The sequence below is a fragment of the Crotalus tigris genome, unplaced genomic scaffold (assembly GCF_016545835.1).
Source record: "Crotalus tigris isolate CLP2741 ecotype Arizona unplaced genomic scaffold, ASM1654583v1 scf7180000017833.3397121, whole genome shotgun sequence".
NCBI lineage: Eukaryota > Metazoa > Chordata > Lepidosauria > Squamata > Viperidae > Crotalus > Crotalus tigris.
Genome location: NW_024096661.1, coordinates 2125390 through 2144919, shown reverse-complemented (window position 1 = coordinate 2144919; position 19530 = coordinate 2125390). Strand labels below are relative to the sequence as shown.

The 19530-nt window shown below is 37.9% G+C and overlaps 1 protein-coding gene across 3 annotated transcripts in view; it reads left to right on the top strand.

The window, feature by feature from the left end:
• MDN1 (midasin AAA ATPase 1) overlaps nt 1-17773 on the top strand; it is a 128832-nt gene extending 111059 nt beyond the window's left edge. For all 3 annotated transcript variants that reach the window (XM_039343129.1, XM_039343130.1, XM_039343128.1), the window contains exons 89-102: nt 1059-1342; nt 1555-1719; nt 2977-3078; nt 4113-4314; nt 5202-5375; nt 5598-5752; nt 7133-7213; nt 7766-7884; nt 9393-9567; nt 10775-10848; nt 10948-11062; nt 12204-12267; nt 12879-13021; nt 14731-17773. In XM_039343129.1, coding sequence (XP_039199063.1) covers nt 1059-1342; nt 1555-1719; nt 2977-3078; nt 4113-4314; nt 5202-5375; nt 5598-5752; nt 7133-7213; nt 7766-7884; nt 9393-9567; nt 10775-10848; nt 10948-11062; nt 12204-12267; nt 12879-13021; nt 14731-14919 — 2042 coding nt within the window. In that variant the 3' untranslated portion in view covers nt 14920-17773. The remainder of the gene's footprint in view (nt 1-1058; nt 1343-1554; nt 1720-2976; nt 3079-4112; nt 4315-5201; nt 5376-5597; nt 5753-7132; nt 7214-7765; nt 7885-9392; nt 9568-10774; nt 10849-10947; nt 11063-12203; nt 12268-12878; nt 13022-14730) is intronic.
• Nucleotides 17774-19530: the final 1757 nt, after the last annotated feature.

Sequence of the window (19530 nt, the reverse complement as noted above, 5' to 3'; positions counted from 1 at the left end):
TCTGAAGCATATGACATGGAGAATCTGCTGTCCACATGTTTAATACCCGTATGTGTTCCTGTCACAGCAGCCAAGGAGTTCAGTCATCACGAGTTTAAAGAACATATAGGCTAAAGAACAGCTGGGGTCACATTTCCAAGTTTCTACCCACTGATGCTTTAGCTTTACATACTCCTAATGTAGCCATTCCAGAAGACTTACAATGTGCACATATCACGGGGTGTGAGCAGAATACACCTTCACCTCATTGCCTGAAAGTGAGCCAAGAAAGGCTAAATTGCACATCTTTCCAAACAGTGTCTTTTGGGTATGCAAACCATATGGTTACCTAAAGGGTGGTTCTTCATATGTTGGAATTCCAGAGACAAGAGTATAACAACATACATACATCAGACCCAAGTGTTATGGAATGAAACTTATCTGCATAGATGAGATAAGTCTCATCAGGGGGGAATAAAGTGGTACCTGGAAAAATACTGATGGTCCGACAAGGATGTGTATAAAAAGCAGATGGCCCAACAAAAATGTGGGTAAAAGAGACGTTTGTTTTGCTTACAAAACAACTCTTAAATTTAGGATGGCCAGACATCCTGTTCCCAGCTCTGCACATGATATATTACTAACTGCCTGTCACATGGTATATCTAAATTGCTTAACACTTGATATATTGCTGATTGCTAAAAACATTCCAATGTAAACGAGGAGCTATCGATTATAGATCTGTCTAGCAGTTTTTCTATGTTAGAATAAGGACCTATAGAATGTAATGTGACCTGAAAATAACCCCCGCCAGAAAGGGTTATAAAAATGGTCATCAAGGTACAATCTGGGTTCAGATTTTTACAGCCAGGATGGCTCTCTGAACCTGCGCGCAATAAACTTCCCTTTCCTGAAAGAGCTGATTCAAGTTTTTCAATTCTACTACACTTTGTGTTTTCAGGTATTCAGTTTCACAAATAATAGTGCATGTATGGAATTTAGGAGGCTTGGGGCATTCTATCCAATTGTATGTGTGTGTATTTTTTAAAAAACTATATTCTTATCTCTTTTTCCACTAGGAGAAAATCCTTTTGAGATTGAAGAGAAGACGAGAGATGTAGATGAAAAGGAAGCAGAAGATAAAAATACTGGAGATATGGATGAAGATAGACAGGATTCTGAACAAGTTGAAAAAGATCCTTCTGAAGATAAAAATGAAAAAAATGAAGAAGATAAAAATGAAGAAGGAACGGAGAATTCTGATGCAAATACAGGTGAAGAAGAGGACTCTACAGCAGAAGAGCAAAAAGCTGAAGAGAAAGAACAGAACATTTCTACTACTGATCAAGGCCTTTGTCCTCAGGTGTCACATATTTTTATTAATAGAAGTGGGGAGGGGAAGGGGGGAGAGTTCCAGTCTAAAATTCCAGTAAATGAATTTGTTTTCTCTTAATTTGTCATGAAACAAACTAAACTTGTCTATAATCTAAAACTCCTTCTGTTATGTACAGTACATCAGCTACTAATATCTTGCAAGCTAATGCTAATACTGACTCATTTTCTGAATTGCTTCAGAAAATTGATGAAGCTGTTAATGATACTGAAAAGGAGGAACAATTACCTGAGGCTGTGGAAAGAATGGAACATGAGGCATATGGAGAGGCAGGAGAAGAAAATCTGCAGAGCGATACGGCTGTTGAGTTGGTTGGAACTGCATCTGAGAAGGATCAGGCAAAAGAGGTGAAATGGAGCAACTTTATAAGTAATTACACTGGTACTGGAGGAGTTTCAGTTTTAAATGCACCTCAGCCGTGGGAGCTCATTGGTGCCTTTGGATCACCGTCTCTGACCTCAGCCCATCTCACAGCCTGTAACCTTAACCCTAATTGCAGTAGAGGGAGAATTTTATAACTTCTCTAGCAGCTCTTCAAGTCTCTGAATTGTTTCTATTCTATCAGCTTATTGAGTAATTGCTTTAAGGAGTAGTGCAAGGGTAGGCAACCTTGGCTCTTTTATGACTCATGGACTTCAACTCCCAGCTATGCTGGCTCAGGAATTCTGGGAGTTGAAGTCCATGAGTCATAAAAGAGCCGAGGTTGCCTACTCCTGGACTAGTGGCTGGCTCACATTCAGAATATTTGTTTTTGTTCACTTTGATTTAGAGTTCTAGAATAGATCTATAGAATACAGAATAACAGAGTTAGAGAGGGCCTTCTAATCCAATCCTCTGCTCAAATGGGAGACCCTTTGCAATTTCAGAAAATGGTTGTCCAATCTCTTCTTTAGAAACCCCCAGTGATGGAGCACCCACAACTTCTGGAGGCAAGTCATCCCACTGATTAATTGTTCTCACTGTCAGAAAATTTCTCCTTTGTTTTAGATTGAATGTCTTTTGTTAAGCTTCCACCCATTACTTCTTGTCTTGCCCTCAGGTGTTTTGGAGAATATTGGATCTGTTTATATTTTTTAGTAGGTCTCAAAATACTGAAAATAAGGTACGGTGGATGATGATACCGGCATCCATTTTCCAGTAAAGAGGAAAGCATATTTCCACTTTAAGGGGGGAAAAAACATTTTTAAGAGCAACAGAATATATTACAGTTGTTCTTTGTATATACAGTGTTTTTTAAACTTTATTGATTATTCCCTTTAGTTACAACCTCATATTGCTAAATTCATCAATTTCTCCAGTAAGGCTGGGAGGACTATGCGCCATAAATATACATGCCAAATCATTCTTGTGTTTGCCAAAGACTATGGATTATATCTACTTTTAATACTTTATACTTCACTAGGGATCTCTTCTCTGTTTTATGAGCCAGACTTACATTTCATTAATTTTTGGTGCTGCACTAGAATTGACAGATGGACTTGTTTGCAGAACCACAATCCAACATACTTCTCTATTCCAAACATATTGTAGTTGCCGGCTTTAAAGTTAATGTGCCTGTGATGTGATTTTGCAAATAAGATTTTAGTTTGTATGTCTTATTTCAGGAACACGGGAGTGGAACATCTGATGCAAATCAGCCAGAAGGACACGAATCGGAGTTAATGGCACATCTGGCTTCACAGAAACAAAGCAGAAAAACTACCCAGGTGTCTTATTCTTTTTAAAAAATGTGTAAATTACTCTTTTACATTTGAGGCCCCCATACTAATGATCTTTGGAGACCGTTTAATGGAAAGCCAAGGAAAAACTAAACATATGGATAGATAATTATTCCTTGGCTCTCATGCTGCTTGGATGTTTTAAGATGGTTTTGAGTTCAAAAAAGTGTTAGAATCTGCTAATACATATTTGAAGAGAAACTGCATCTAGAATTAATACAAAATCAAACACAAACTTCGGACAGTGTTTATTGGAAAGAGAAGCAGAAGCAGGATTGAATGAACATGTGTGAAAATGATATAGACCGGCAGTCGTCACAGATCAGTCTCTCACTGGCTTCATTCTGGCACTATCTTTTCCTCTTATATAGCGATTTAGAATTAGAATTGTAAACGGTGTTTGGCCTTGGATCATAAATAAAATTTTGATTTGAATTCTGTATTGTGTGAATCTTCATATGCGGAAGGCTCTCAGTCTAAAAATACCTTGGGAAGAGGAAAAGAAAAGCTTCTACTTGAACTAGAGATCCAGTGATAGAGTAATCCAGGATCTGTGGAGCATCTGGCTTTAGTCTAGTTGCCCATTTGCGTAGATTTGCAGGTAAACCATCTGGAGCCTGGCAAACAAGATTAAGCTGCAGGCCAGATTTTCCTACTGTGCAAATAAATGGCCTCCTAGTTAGTATAAGCCAGTGTTTCTCAACCTTGACAATTTTAAGGCATGTGGACTTCAACTCCCAGAATTCCACAGCCAGCAGTGCTGGCTGTGGAATTCTGGGAGTTGAAGTCCACATGCCTTAAAATTGTCAAGGTTGAGAAACACTGGTATAAGCAAAGCTAAAAATAAATAAATAAACAGAATTGATATTTTAAGGCAGTGGTGGATAATGTAAGCAGTCCCAAAGCAATCTTCATGCACCTCTAGAATCCCTTTTCTCTTATTAAAATGAACAGGGCCTTTATATTATTTTTTTTGTTTCATCTCCTTGAAAACTACCTGGCTTTGCTGTCCTTTGTTTCAGAGTTACAAGAGAAAGCCAGGACAAGCTGACAATGAGCGCACAATAGGAGATCAGAGCCAACCTGTCCACAAGCGACTGAGAACTGTTGAGTCTAGCCAGGAAGCAGAGGAAAAACCAGTTCAGCCAGGACAACAGCAGGTGGAAGCTGACACCTTTGAGCATATTAAACAAGGCAGTGAACCCTATGATGCCCAGACTTACGGTATGACAACATTCGCAAGATACCACAGGGGATAATAATGATAAGCTCTTTGCGGCATCATAGTTTGAAAAACATACATATTTCTTTAGTAACAGATGCGTGAGGACTGGGTGTTTGTATTTCTTTTACCTTCATTTACACTTCAGATTTATTTTGAGAAACGTATTTTTCATTCTGTCTTAGCTAATTCTCTACAGTATAGACTATAGCGCTCTAGGTCCTAAGACCGTGGGGTTGCACGAAATCTTCCTAAGCCTTCAGTACGCCCCCCCCCCCCGAATCCTCAAGTGTTGTTATCAAATGATAATTGCTAATGTATCAAAAAGGGAAAGGTATTAAATGTGTTACTAGAGAATTTTTAATTCTAGTTTTAGGAGAATAAACCCTTTTAGAAAATGATGTAAAGTACCTTTTTGTAAATAAAACAGCAATAAAAACTAACTTAAACCTTGTTTAGTTTGAAATGTAAATTAAATAAAAAATCTTTTGGGAAGGATGTTTTCTCCTCCACCACCTTTTGACCTACATCTCCTCATGTTGCCTCTTAACAGGTCAAGTGCAGTCCTCAGCCTAGAAAAAGTTTGCATCCCAATATCATATCTCTGCAAATTTAAATCTCATCGAGTTCAAGAGATTTAATATTGACTAACTGTGTAGGACTGTGTTGAATTTTATGCTCAACTGTTAGCCATATTTTATTTTTGCTATGTTGGGCTTTTCTTGAGAAGAAAAGTCAGTTTGCCTGACAAATGCCAAACTTGTTTCTAGAGTGCTAGTAGATCAGCTCCAATTTTTACGATGGTTCGTGCTGATGCTGGAGAACTTCTTGTATGATTCTTTAAAATGGGATCTAAAAACTGTATTTTACTGGTTTATCTTCTGACCAGATGTAGCAAGTGAAGAACAACAAAAGCCAATTTTGCCTCTTAATGAAGACAATGAAGAAACGGTTTCTGAAGATCTGGCTATGGAAACGGAAGATCACACTGCTGAGGAACCCAGAACTTCAGAGGTAGAAAAATTGAATCCAGAAGTAAAAATGTCTGGGGCTTCCAAATCTGGTAAGTCGTCAACATATTGCCATGAGAATTCATTTTTTAAAAAAATAGCTTCTGCATGTGTTTGGGCATAGCACAGAAATATTGTTAATAAAATAGTGAATAATATTTTTTTGCTTTTATCTAAGATACTGCTATGGCTATTTATTAAGTGAGCCAAAGTAGAGTACAAGAATGGATATGGATGTATGCAGTAATTAGTGAGCATGTATAATTCAATCCTAGGACCTGACCAGATAGAAGTAGACAGCCAAGTTCCTAATTCTGAAGATGCTGAAGAAAGTGAAGCAAACTCTTTACTGTCAGAAGTAAAGCCGGACCGAAACAAGCACTCTACTATTCATACCGCTCATCAGTTTTTGAAGGACCCCAATGTACAGGTAGAAGACAGCTTGCATTTTAAAAACAAAATGGTGGGCTAACTGATTTAAGTAGATAAATTTTAATGGGATTACAATGTTGCAATAGTTGCATGCTGTTCCAGATTACAGTCTCAGTTGTTGTAGAACAGGAGCCCCTAGCCCATGTGCGGTACCGGTCCGCAGACTTGTTGGGAACTGGGATGTGCAAGCAGTGGGCGAACACGCGAAGCTCCATTTGTGTAGGCAACACGCAAACCCATCCCCTCTTCCCCACCTGCTGCTGGTGGTCCACAGAACTGGAAAGTTTGGGGATCACTGGTGTAGAATCAATAGATAAGGTTCAAATTTGGGAAGGACTTTCACCTGCCGATGATTGGAATTGAAATGGGGAGATAAAACCATGACAATAGGAAAAGGCATTAATGTTTACATTTGCTTTACATTGTAGACTCGGTATATAGAGTCAGATGTCTACATTAAAATGGTATAACGTTTTGCTGTCATTACTATTACACACCTTTAAAAAAATATAGGTACGCATTGGCTCTTTAGAATGTTACAAATACATGTAAAGTTAACAATGCCTGAAGGTAAGGAATTCTTATTGAAATGATTGAAATAGACTTAGAGCTGCAAAATTTCAGCATTCTTATCTAGACTCATTTTTACTTTCATCAGCCTTCATCCACCCTGTAGCTGCTTCCAGGTACTGGTGCAGTCCCCCAAATTATATCACCTGATTGAAGTGGGCACTAGGGAAAGAAAGCTAAATATAATCAATGGTGGCGGAAGGATAGATGGTTACAAAAAAAATCAGAGCAAGTCAGTAAAACAGGGTTGCAGAATTGCTGAAATGTTTCCTTACAAGTGTAGATTTAAGAAAGGACAATAGATAATATGGGGGGGGGGAACCCATGTCATTCTAGAATGCTGCATTACTGTTTTGCATCATAGAGTTCTAAGGATGATCTTGCACTTTTACAGAAGTAAAGCTGTCTCTTCTACTTGGACTACCTGTTTTCTAGTTCAGAGGATCAATGTTCAAATAAACTACTTGGACTACCCTCAGAATTGGCAGGATGGCATGGTCTGGAGAAGAAAGAGCACATTCTGTATTTCTCTAGTGCACGGGTGTCAAACTCGATTGCGTCACGTGACATATCGCGATGTTTTTTGCCTTTGCGGAGCCGGGGTGGGCATGACCTGCCCGTGGATGCATCCGGCCCGTGGGCCATCAGTTTGACGCCCCTGCGCTAGAGCATCCCATTCTAAAGGTTTTGCACAACACTCTATATTACAATAAAATGTATGTTACCCTTTGAAGGAACATTTCTATGTCACACTAAAACTAATCTGTTCATATTGCTGGGTTCTTATTCCAATTTATTATATTTTAAGCACATTTTTAAAAACCCTGAAGAACTGAGGCAAGAACTAGAAAAGCAGCTTGAAGCCTGGAAGATTAGAAATCCTCTAGAGGTTGGTGACATGTTTAATTAAGGATATCCTTTTGTATTTTTTAATTGGATGAGTAATTAAACCTTGTTTTGGAAGTCATGTTAAATACTATTGCTTAATCATCCCAAATTTGTGGTGGTGACCCTGATAATCTTCTGCAGTATATAACTGGCATTTTTATAATCATAAATTGTGCAACAAATTACTTAACTTTACATTAAATTAATATTGCCTTTGAAAGCCTGTGGGAGAATTACTAAATTACTGACATCAAGGCATTAAGAAATTATGTGCTCTTAACCAGATGTTTTATTAAAGGTATTTCTGGAATTTTTTTTAATAAATATTGAAAGCCTGAAGTATGGCCACGCCTAGTATTTTTAACACATCAACTCTGGGAACAAATAGTAATTTTCATAAGACACACTGGATGTGTATTTTGCATTGCTGCTAAAGCGCTGTGCAGACAACAGCAAAAAAACCCAGCTATTTTCTAAACAATCTGGATCCCACTGGCACTTTTTAACTGATGGCTTTTTGTGGGGATTTTGTCTTGTACCTTGAATGCTGTAGGAGGATGCAGCAGCCGAACAGATGTGGCAGAGATACCTTCTGCTCACTGAACCTCTTTCCCAGCAGCTCTGTGAGCAGCTCCGACTCCTCCTGGAACCAACTCAGGCAGCCAAGCTGAAGTAAGTAGAGCAAAAAGCAGGAATCGGCTAATCAGTTTGATTAGCAGAGCAGAGTTTCATGATAGAATTCATAGCACACTGAAATCAATGGCATTTAGTCCTTGTTTAGTCCTTATTTAGCAATTGCCTCAGCTATTCATATATATATGGACAAGATGTTTGCAAATATGTCAAACACAGATAATACAAAAAATATTTTTTTCAACAAGTGTGGGCATTTATGACAATAAAAAGTCATTGAAAAGTCATGAAACTGATTAAGGCCTATTCAGTTTCAACAAGCAGTGCTACTAGCCAGGGGAGAGTTCTGATTTAAATCTTAATTAATTAATGTCCCAGAGGAGAGCTTGCGGTTAGTCCTTTTTAAGGAAGAATTGCACTGCAGAGAAAAGCATCTCAGGAAGACACAGTTTATTTAAACAATCTCTCCGTTCTGCAGGAAGACGCAAAAAAAGGGGGGGGGGACAGCTGGGCATAGGACACTGAATTGGAGAACTTTATCTGCATGGAATTGCAGCAATTAATGATCTTTGCCTCATCTGTCACACGGTTCATTTAGCAACCGTGTCAGCAACCATTTCTTCAGAACCAGTTGTAGTCACTAAACAAGGACAACCAGTATTCATTAAGTGGGTACATTAAAATATTAATTAAATTAACATTCTGAGTTCAACCACCATATATCTTGATTAAATTCTATCATCTCTTCTCCAAGTATGTTAATTCTTAATTATTTCATTGATATTTTACCACGTTCCATAATTTATGATGATTCAAGAGTTTTTGATTCCTTCAACTACAAACAGGTTAACTATTGCAGTATAAGTGTTTGGAGACAGAAGACTATGTGTTTGGAGTTTGCACACATGCAAGAAGACTGTACAGTTTGAGAATATAATCTGCATATTCCTGAATCTTTCATCTTTTATTTTTATTGAAAAAGTTTTAACCCTTATGTCAATAAAGATACATTTTCAAATCTGTAAATTGTGCTTCAGAGAGATGGCTGAATAAATACTTTTCAGAGCCCAAGAGCAGAGAGACAATATCCTTCACACATTCTGTGATAATAAAACCAGAATAAAATATGCATAATAAACATTGTCCCATTGGCTCAGCTGGTGGAATTTATGCAGATTGCAGAATTCATTGAGATTGCCAGAAATAACACATGGTTCTGCTTATTTGGAAAGTAATAATAATAACAACAGTTTTTGCAATTTGTATCTAATATTTTGGATTTTCCCCCTAAGTGTTTTATTTTTCAAAGAGCTGTGAAAAATATTTAAAATTATTTCCAACCTTTTATTTCAGTCAACATCAACTTTTCCAATTATCAGACAACTACATGCATATAGTAACAACATACGTAAAAATCTAGCAATCTTCAGCCACTATTTCTGATAATTAAATTTCTGTTGAGTTGTGCAAAACTAAAACTCATATTCTGCCCAATCATTTTCATAAAGTGTCATAGTGTTAATACTTTGAATTTTTTCAATTGCCAGGGGTGATTATAGAACAGGAAAAAGATTGAACATGCGCAAAGTAATTCCATATATCGCAAGCCAGTTTCGAAAAGATAAAATCTGGTTACGAAGGACCAAACCCAGCAAACGGCAATACCAGATTTGTTTGGCCCTCGATGACTCTGCCAGCATGGTAGACAATCACTCGAAACAGGTAAAAAAATACAAATAAATTACATTCTGATCTTACAGGCCTGAATTCGTTCAGATATCTTCTGTATTTCATGCTATTCTACGTACAGTTAATGACCATTTCTTCAGCAATCATTCAAAGGCAATGGGGGTTCAGAACATACGATAGTTCTAACACTTGGTCCCCAAAGTTATGACTGTTGCAGCACCTCCATGGTCACATGATGAAAACTTGGGCACTTAGCCACCTATTCATTCTTCGCAGGGTCACTTCTCCCACCTGCTTATCTCCCTTTCCATCCCTTTTGCCTGCCCTGTGCTCACTGACTCTCCTACCTCTGCCACCTTGCACTTACCGGCTCTGCCTGTTTCCAAACGTTGAAAGAAGGCTGCCCCTGGTTTGGACAAGGCCATGCACAAATTGAGATAAATGGCAGGCGTGGCCAGGAACAGCCTCACGAAGGGCCAGGTGGGGTCTGCTCATCTGCAGCAGCAGGAATAAGCTGTCAAAGATCAGCTGGGGGTACCAAGCCTGGAAGCGGGAGCAGGGCCAGCAAGTGTAATAATGGGAGAGGCAATAGAGTGCAAGGCAGCCATAAGGGCAGAAATTGGGGGGGGGGGGATTGAAGAGGCAGTCTCTTACCTTACGAAGCTTTGGGATTGGAAAGGGAGTGGATTGGACTGGGGTGGATCCTTGGCTCATGACCTGTAGGATTTTGTTAACAACAGCAACCAGGGCTGCCATGATTGCCATTATTAAGCGATGCAGTCCACATGATGTTGTGCTTTATGATTGCCTCACTTAGCAATGGAAATTCTGGTCCCAGTAGCCATTGTAACTCGAAGACTATCTGTGGTTTATTCTGGCATTCTTGTATTTTTGTCACTTGGGGGTTTCCCAAATGCCAGTTCTCTTATAATAGAGTTTAAATATCTCACTGCAGTTCAGTGGATGTAAAGACATCTTTGCTTCTGCCACAATGATTGTTTGATACTTGACATACTTAATGTATTTAAAGAAAGTGTCATCGCTGCAATTTTCTAATTTCTTACGGGGTTTGAGAGCGCGTGGCATCTACAAGCTTTAGGAAAAGGTGGCAAACATGTTTAGAATTTTGCAATTTAAATGTTAATTCTGTGCCAGATTGTTCATATTAAATCTACTGATAATACTTACTGCTAACCCTACTCATCAATGAACTCCAACTGTATCAACTTGTTTTTTGTAGCTCGCCTATGAATCCTTAGCAGTGATTGGAAATGCTTTGACACTTTTAGAAGTGGGACAAATTGCAGTATGTAGGTAAGAACACCTTAAACCTTTATTGACTTTTGGTAGTGAAAATTAATATAATTCTTGCATGGGACACAATTTTAAAAAGCACGTTTCACTTTATTTTAGTTTTGGAGAAACAGTTCAGTTGCTACATCCCTTCCATGAGCAATTCAGTGACCGATCAGGAGCAAGAATACTACAGCTCTGCAAATTTGAACAAAAGAAGACTAAGATAGCTCAGGTATTGCCAGTTCTTAAGGTCGCATTGTCCATTGCCTGACATCTGATTGCCCTGTAGAGACAACTCTTGAGATCCTAGTGGTGTACCTAGGTTCAAGCTTCATGGCAGGATCCTTTCCCAGGTTTTTAGAATTGCCTTTGGGTTGGTGGTGGAAGTAGCCTTTAGATGTGATGGATAGCACATAAATCAAATCAAATAAATTTCCCCATTTGTTGGTGCTTGGAGATTTCACTCTTCCTGTTTGGATGCTGGTTGTGATAAGACTCGGGAGTTCATGTCCTCCATGACAACTATGGGACTTGTCTTAATACTGGGCCCAAACTAGCAAATCCCTTGGATCTGTCATTTTCTCCGAGCAACTAGTTGATGTTCTGGAGAGAGAAAAGATTTTTTTCCATCATCGTGGTCAGATCATTCCTGATCTGGTTACTATTAAGAGCCATCTGTGAGCTCTGTAGGGTGGTGAGGCTCATTGTTCTGCCCCAGTTGGTTTCCAATGGGAGTATGGGGAGTTTTCCAGCTCTCTGACAGGCAGTTTTACTTAACCACTCACTGGTTAAGTACTTGGCATTAGAAAGTGTGCAGCATTGCCCCTGAACGGAGTCTTCTTGCTGATGGCTGATTCTTGCTTTTCCATGACCCTCTCTAGAAATGAAACACCACAAACAATGTCTGGAGCATAATTGGAGCAAGGCAAGAAGTGAACACAACCAAGGACAAATACATGCTCCTGTTTAGTCCTTCATTATGGCAACGAAGGAGACTGTGTTTACTTATTGGACTCTTGTCCAGTGTTCTTAATTAGGATGATCAATTCCCTATGGGTGACAGGAATTCTCAGCAATAAAATGGTTCCTTTGCCATGCTGTTGCAGTGACCGGAGTAACTCTAATAAAGTGCAACCCAGGTTTACTGCCTAATTTCTACTGAGGAAAAGAATTATTTACTTTGTTCTATCAAGAAACCTTTTCAAAATGAAATAATGCTTACTGCTCTGCTTCAAGTAGAATTTGGAAAAGTATAGTCTTAAAGGTGTATAATTCAAATTAGGACATTCCTATTCTTTGTCACAGAACCAGCATGACAGCTTGAGGGTGGAGATTGTCATTTCACAATATTTGTTTCTCATGTTCTTCCGCAGTTTTTAGAATCATCAATAAATATGTTTGCTGCAGCACAGCACTTGTCTTCAAACATCAGTCCAGGTGTGTCTCTGACTCCTTTTTTATAATCATTGTTGCCACACAGTAGCATAGCTTAAGTGAAAGCTGTCCGAGTTGTTCTGGAATCAGGCGACTTCTAAACTGAATAAATAAATAAAACCTGCATTGACTCTTAAGAAGCATTGTTGTCTGTTGTTGCTGATTCAACGATAAAGGTGTGCATAGCATTTAAAGTCATAACATCTCAAAGCAGAATGGGCCTTGTTGTCCTTTACACTGAAACAATGTTGAAATGGACAACTCAAGGACATTTTAATTTTAAAATATTGTATTGAATAGCACTTCTTAATAAATGTTCTAAAGAAGAAATATTTGAATTCTTAGTTCCCCAGTTCATTATTACTAGACAGACTGGGATCTATTTCTTCAGTTATGTACAAGATATTCACTAATGTTATGTTTTATTTTAAAAAAATAATGTTTAGATCCCATTTAGTTTATCCTATATAGACAATATGGGATTTTTTTTGGAACTTTTCCATTTCTTAAAATACTAAGCAGTGCAGAGCTTTTGGAAACTCTTGGAATATTTCTTGTTTTCTGTATATTTGATTCAGGGTTTTATTAACAGCTGAAAATTTGTCTCTTACTAGAAACTGCTCAGTTACTCCTAATAGTATCAGATGGAAGAGGTCTTTTCCTGGAGGGCAAGGAACGTGTCAAAGCAGCTGTTCAGTCTGTACAGAATGCAAATATCTTTGTTATTTTTGTAATATTGGACAACCCTAATTCACGGGTAAGTTATCAATGCATCTGTACTACTTTTAACTGCAAAAGAAGCATGTTATACATAATTATAAATTAATAATATTGGATAAGTTATTTACTAAGTTCCCTTTCAAATGGTAGCAGTAAAAATTGTCCAGATTTTATATGATCAAAAGTAACAAAAAGTGTAGTTGTTGATTTTATCAAATGTTAAAATTTTCTCAATCACATAAACGTAGATTATCCTTCCTACAAAACAGGTGTTTATAGCCACGCCTAATTTCTCATTTTCTGAAGATATTTGAATTAATTCATAAATCTGAATTGATGAATTAATTTAATTCTGGAATCTGCAAAGGTCCATGACCGATCTGTATCTTAGTCCTGCTTATTCCTATCTGATACAAAAACTTAAAAGGCAAATTTAATGCAATGTTTTATAAAGGTACATGAAAGATTTTTTTAAAAAAAAAAATCTGTAAACAAAAGGAACCCCACAAACCATTTATTCATTTATTTAACTTGTTATGAATATCCACTATTTGTTATATCTTCATATAATTCCTTATTTAGAATCTTTTCATTTATAAACCAAAATAATTGACTTTGGGTGTTAGTAAACTAAATGTACCCTTTCCTCAATTAGCAACCATGTTCATTCCAACTACTTGGTCATTAAGCAGAACAGTCACTAAAGGTATGTGGATTTGAGACAGAGGGAGATGCTGCAAAGATCAGTTTGCTGCTGTCTCATTTAGATAACGTTCTTGTCTCGTTTTTTTTCCCCCTTTTTTTCCTTTTATAGTGCAGAGAGATTGTTTACCCAAACTATCTCTTCCTGAGCTGCTTTTGTTCAATGTAGTGCTTCCCTAAAAAGTGTTAATCATAAGTTAATCTCTGTGTCCTTAATTAGTTGATCAGAGCTGTCCTACCAGCTACCCTGCCTGAAACTGACTAGACCAGTGGTGGCGAACCTATGGCACGGGTGCCAGAGGCGGCACTCAGAGCCCTCATTGTGGGCACATGTGCCGTCGCCCCAGTCCTAGGCCTTCAGCTGGGTTTTATAAAACCTTTTTGCTTTAGGCCCCCACCGCCGTGTGCCAAAAAAAAAAAAAGTTCAATCAGTCAATTTCAACTTCTCGCAGGAAAAAAAAAGATCCTGCAAAGTTGGAATTGATTGATTGAAGTTTTTAGTCCGACCCAGTCTGCTGTTACAACCGCAGCCACGCCCACCCAGTGGGCCACACCCACCTAATGGGCCACACCCACCCGGCACTCGACGGTGCATAAGTGGGTTTTAGGTTGCAGTTTGGGCACTCAGTCTCTAAAAGGTTCGCCATCACTGGACTAGACCTTAATTAGTTTCATACTGAAGGTTTTTGTTGTCAGGTACCTGAAATCTGGTTGTAAATGTATGCATTAGTTGGAAAATGAATTTTTATTACCGTTTATTACTGCTGTACTTGCAAATGATTGCTAACTGAGGTTGTTGTTAATCAAGGAGTGGCTGTAAGTTAAACGGTTGGGGGGGGTCATAATTATCAGGAAGAGGAAAAAATCTTTTTTTTTCCTGCTGTGTTCCTGACTATTTTCATTTGATTTAACACAAGCATGTGTAGGCGGAAGTAAATTTAGCACAAGCATGTGTACATGGAAGTGAATCTTACTTGAATAGAAGAAAAGTCTAAATCTGTAATCCAGTATTTACTTCTGTTGATTGGCTGTTTTCATTCACAGGATTCAATCTTGGATATTAAAGTACCTTTATTCACACGGCCTGGAGAATTGCCAGAAATAAGGTCATACATGGAAGAATTTCCCTTTCCTTTCTACATAATTCTCAGAGATGTGAATGCCCTGCCAGAGACTCTCAGTGATGCCCTTAGGCAGTGGTTTGAACTGGTGACTGCTTCAGACAGTTGGTAGACTGCGCCAAGTCTAAAAAGTTCATTGAAGTATATAAGCTAATTGTTCACAGGGGCCAGAAATCCAAGACCTCAAACTTGCATTTTCCCTTCTCAGTGCAGGAGACTATGCAGTCCATGATGAACTCAGACACCCTCTCTAGTTTCCTTGCCAATATTGGGAAACAGTGAAAAAACATATATATTTTTTTTCTTTTTGTTGTACTTTGAGTAACTTATTCTAGGATACATTTGATATCCTCATCATTAGGAAATAGGCAGGCTTGCTGAGTAGTAAGAAGCAAGTTTTGTTTCCGAAAGAGGAAGTAGAACTCGAACTGTTGAACTATAATAAAAAAAAATAGTTTGCTTTTAAGTCACCTGCGTGAGTGGATCCTGTGTTGAGGAGATTGGGGGGGGGGTTAAATTTTACACAGCCTAATAATAATAATAATCTCCTTGGATACTTGAAATTGCTCAATATTGCTGAACGGTTGCTGGTTGTCTGATAATGCAAGGATATTTTTGTTACATTAAAGACTGCATTGTCATTTTACACTGTGATGTCTGTCCAAGGCAATTACTAGGATACATTTGCAAGGGACTTTTTCTCCCCAACCCGTTTTCATGGCAAAAACTATGCATTGTGATTTTTAATAAAGCCATCCCTTTGTTTGTAATTATGGTGTCCATTGTTTGAAGAAATTAATCAGGTCTGAAATAATCTAAATATGGATTATTCCAAGATTGAGAACAAAAGTAAACTCTGACACTGTCTTGAACTTGTCCATTCTTGTATGTAAACCAAAGATGGTTGTAATTATTGCTCCACTGTTTCATGGAGTCCAGATGTGTCTGATACTGCTAATGCAGGGAAAGTTAGCAATTAAACCGGAAGGATTGTAAATGGAAGTTGGAGGAAATATTATTTCTCGTACAGATGCAATAATCATAAATTACAAAGAGGATCATAAATTACAAAGGGGATATAAAAAGTACTTGGAAAACAACATCTGTCTGATATCTACCTCCCCAGGCCAACATTGAACTGAAAGCCACGCGACGCTGCATGCATTAGAACTTAACATTGCAAAGTATTGACAGTTTATGTGGTGCAGAATTTAAAGTACTTTGTTAGACCCAGTTTGGTGTAGCGGTTAAGATATTAGGTTAAAAACTGGGAGATCATGAGTACTAGTCCTGCCTTGGGCACAAAGTCAGCGTGTAACTTTGGGCTAGTCACTTTCTCTCGGCCCTAGGAAGGAGGCAATGGCTAACCACTTCTGAAAAACTTTGGCAAGAAAACTGCAGGGATTTGTCCAGGCAGTCTCTGAAAATCAGACTCAGTTTAACAGAAGGAAGAGAAACCCCTTTATATCAGTGGTGGTTCACCTATGGCACAGGTGCCAGAGGCGGCACTCAGAGCCCTCTCTATGGGCATGCGCGCTATCGCCCCTGTCCTAGGACTTCAGCTGGGTTTTATAAAACCTTTTCGCTTTTGGCCTCCGCCACTGTGTACAAAAAATAAAAAAGGTTCAATCAGTCAATTTCAACTTCTCGTGGAGGGAAAAAAAAGATCTTGCAAAGTTGGAATTGATTGATTGATTGAACTTTTTAGTCCCACCCAGTCTGCTGTTACCAGTGTAGCCACGGCCACTCAATGGGCCACACCCCCCGGCATCAAACGATGCATAAACCAAAGCTTTCTTAAATTACTTTAACATGAAGTTACTTAAAACAACTTTGCTATAGTTTTATGTAAGGTTAGATCTTGATAATTGGGACACAGAATAAATCAAATCATGAAGATTGTTAAGGTATGTTTACCATCATAACACTCTTCCATTTTCTAAACTCACAAAGATGTTCTATAGGATAAAAGAACTGCATTATTCCACTGGTGAAGTACCTGTTAATATTTTTCTGCTAAAAATTATATTCTGTAAAGCTTAGGAATTTCTTGCTATGGATGAGTTTGGTCCTATGTAGATCCATTTTTGGGGGGAGAATATACAGGATGTGATTTATGTCAGAGTATTGTGATCTTTACTAACAGCATAAAATGGCTGTACAAAATACAGCTCAAGACCGTCAAGCTTAAAGGAAGAATAGATTACATTTGACAAAATCTGACAGCTCAAGATAACTTCTTGCACTGTTTATTTCCTGGTCTCTCCCTTTTGACTATTTTAGATTTAAAAAAAAAAGTAATCACCTTATGTTAAAAATAGGCATCTAGTTTTTTTTTAAATTTGTATTTTATTAAAAATATTCAGATAGAACAAAGGAAAGTGATATTGATTGCTGGCGTTTGTGATAGTGGCGAATGAGGAAAGCCTTTTATTTTCTTGTGCAGTAAATTTTCTTGGCAGTTGTGCATGCCATTTTTCTTGACCATGACTTGGTATTAACAGAACCCTGAATTTTCCACTTTTTGATCAGAGTTTGAACAGCATTGATAGGCATTTTCAAATCTTTGAGTACCTTTTTACATCCTTTCTTGGATGTATAAACTTGGAACTATTTTTTTGCTTGCCGGATCCTTTGTCAGTTCTTTTGTTTTCCCCATGCTTCAGTAACCAGCAAAGTCAGTATAACATTTCTCAAGAGTTAAGAAACTCACTATTTATACACAAACTTGAAGTACAACCAAAGAAGACACAGGTGTGAATACTTAGCTTTATTGCTATCTCAACATGTATATGTCAACTTTAGATTTAGATGTATTGTCAGCCCAAACATTCAGGGGTATGCAAACTTGAATGGAACCATTTTATTATTTCTTCTATTACTACGGTTAACTTAATGATCGTCTTATTCTGTGATACCTAGTAGCTTAATTTAAATCACATAAATAAAAAAAGTGCTTTATATGATCACTCGTGTACTTTACTTACAAAATGGTCCACATCTTAAAATTCTGCAAGGGGTATGTAAGCACAATTGTATATGGTTGTAATAAAGATTTTACAAATTTTAAATATAAAAGTATATTTTAGTGAAATCATCCATGAATATAATCTGTATACGTAACATGTCAAGTAACACCAGATCTTCAGTTCCCAGAGTCATATCAGCATTGAATCCCTAGACTTATACGAAAAGCCCATAGAATCAATTTATTTTAGCTATCAATTTCCATTTATTAGATATATTTGAAGAATTAAGGATTTGTCTCCAAATCAAATTAATGCATGTATGTATTTGATAAGACAATACAAAAAAATTAATATTATTATTGCATTTCCACACAGTTCTTGTCATTTTATTTATTTATTCATTCATGCATCACGTTTAAAAATTGTCCAGGACCCTCTTGGAGCTATTCTGGATAGTGCACATATACTGGGGGTATATGTGACAGATCTTGAGTTGTATTAACAATTCTGCAAATATAAGTTTAAAATATAACAGTACAAAATCAAATCCATAAATTTGTATAGTTAATGTGCCAACTCTTAAACTGAATCTCAGCCGCAAGGCAATTTGCAGACCATCCACCACAAACATTGTGTTGTAACAGCAAATTTTATCGTAGTTTAATTTTAAAGTTAAATAATTAAAGCATAGAGAATTCATAGAAGAGCAACAAAGAGGACTGGAGGCTAAAACATACGAAGAACAGTTGCAGAAATTGGGTATGTCTAGTTTAATGAAAAGAAGGACTAGGGGTGATATGATAGTGTTCCAATATCAAAGGGCTGCCACAAAGGGGGGGTCAACCTACATTTTGAAGCACCTGAAGGCCGGACAAGAAGCAATGGATGGAAACTAATCAAGGAGAGGAGCAACCCAGAATTAAGGAGAAAATTCCTGTCAAAACAATCTGGAAGAGCTTGCCTTCGGAGTCGGTACTCCATCATTGGAAGTTTTTAATAAAATATTGGCAACCATTTGTCTGACATGGTAGGCTTTCCTTCTTGAACAGGGGGCTGGACTAGAAGACCTCCAACTCTGGACTAGAAAGTCCCTTCCAGCTCTAAGCAACTTTTCTTGGTTTACCATGATAGAACATTCGGGTTAATTATTCAAAAGATTGCATAAGTCAGGGGTGCTCAACTTGGCAGCTTTAAGACTTGTGGACTTCAACTCCCAGAATTGCTGGCTGAGGAATTCTGGAAATTGAAGTCCACAAGTCTTAAAAGTTGCCAGTTTCAACAACTCTCCATAAAAGGATTCTTGGTTTATAAAGGCACGTTTAAGGCTTAGCTTTGTTGAGCATTTTTCAATGTAGGCGATTATGTAAAAAACGACCATGCCGCCCTGGAAGAACAATCTGCTCTGCAGCCCTCGATTGCCCATGTGCCAATTATAACCAGAAAATCTAATTGCAATATTGATAAAAGACTTGAGTAATAGCGTCAAACTGCACTTCTGGTTACATTCTGGGTGCTTTTTAGTTATGATTGTCAATTGTTATTCTAGAAATACTAGTGTGTGTATGGGAGGGGGTGTCCTTACGCTTTCCTTTGGTTCATAACTGAAGCGTTCAGCCTCCTTGAGGAAGAAAGCGCGGCGCGCAGCTCCCGATGTGCTTTAACGATACGTTTCCTAAACAAGTGTCTTTCTTTTCACCTTCCATCCGGAGACCTGCCACTCGAGCTTGCTAAGTGACGGAAGGGGGAGTTACCTC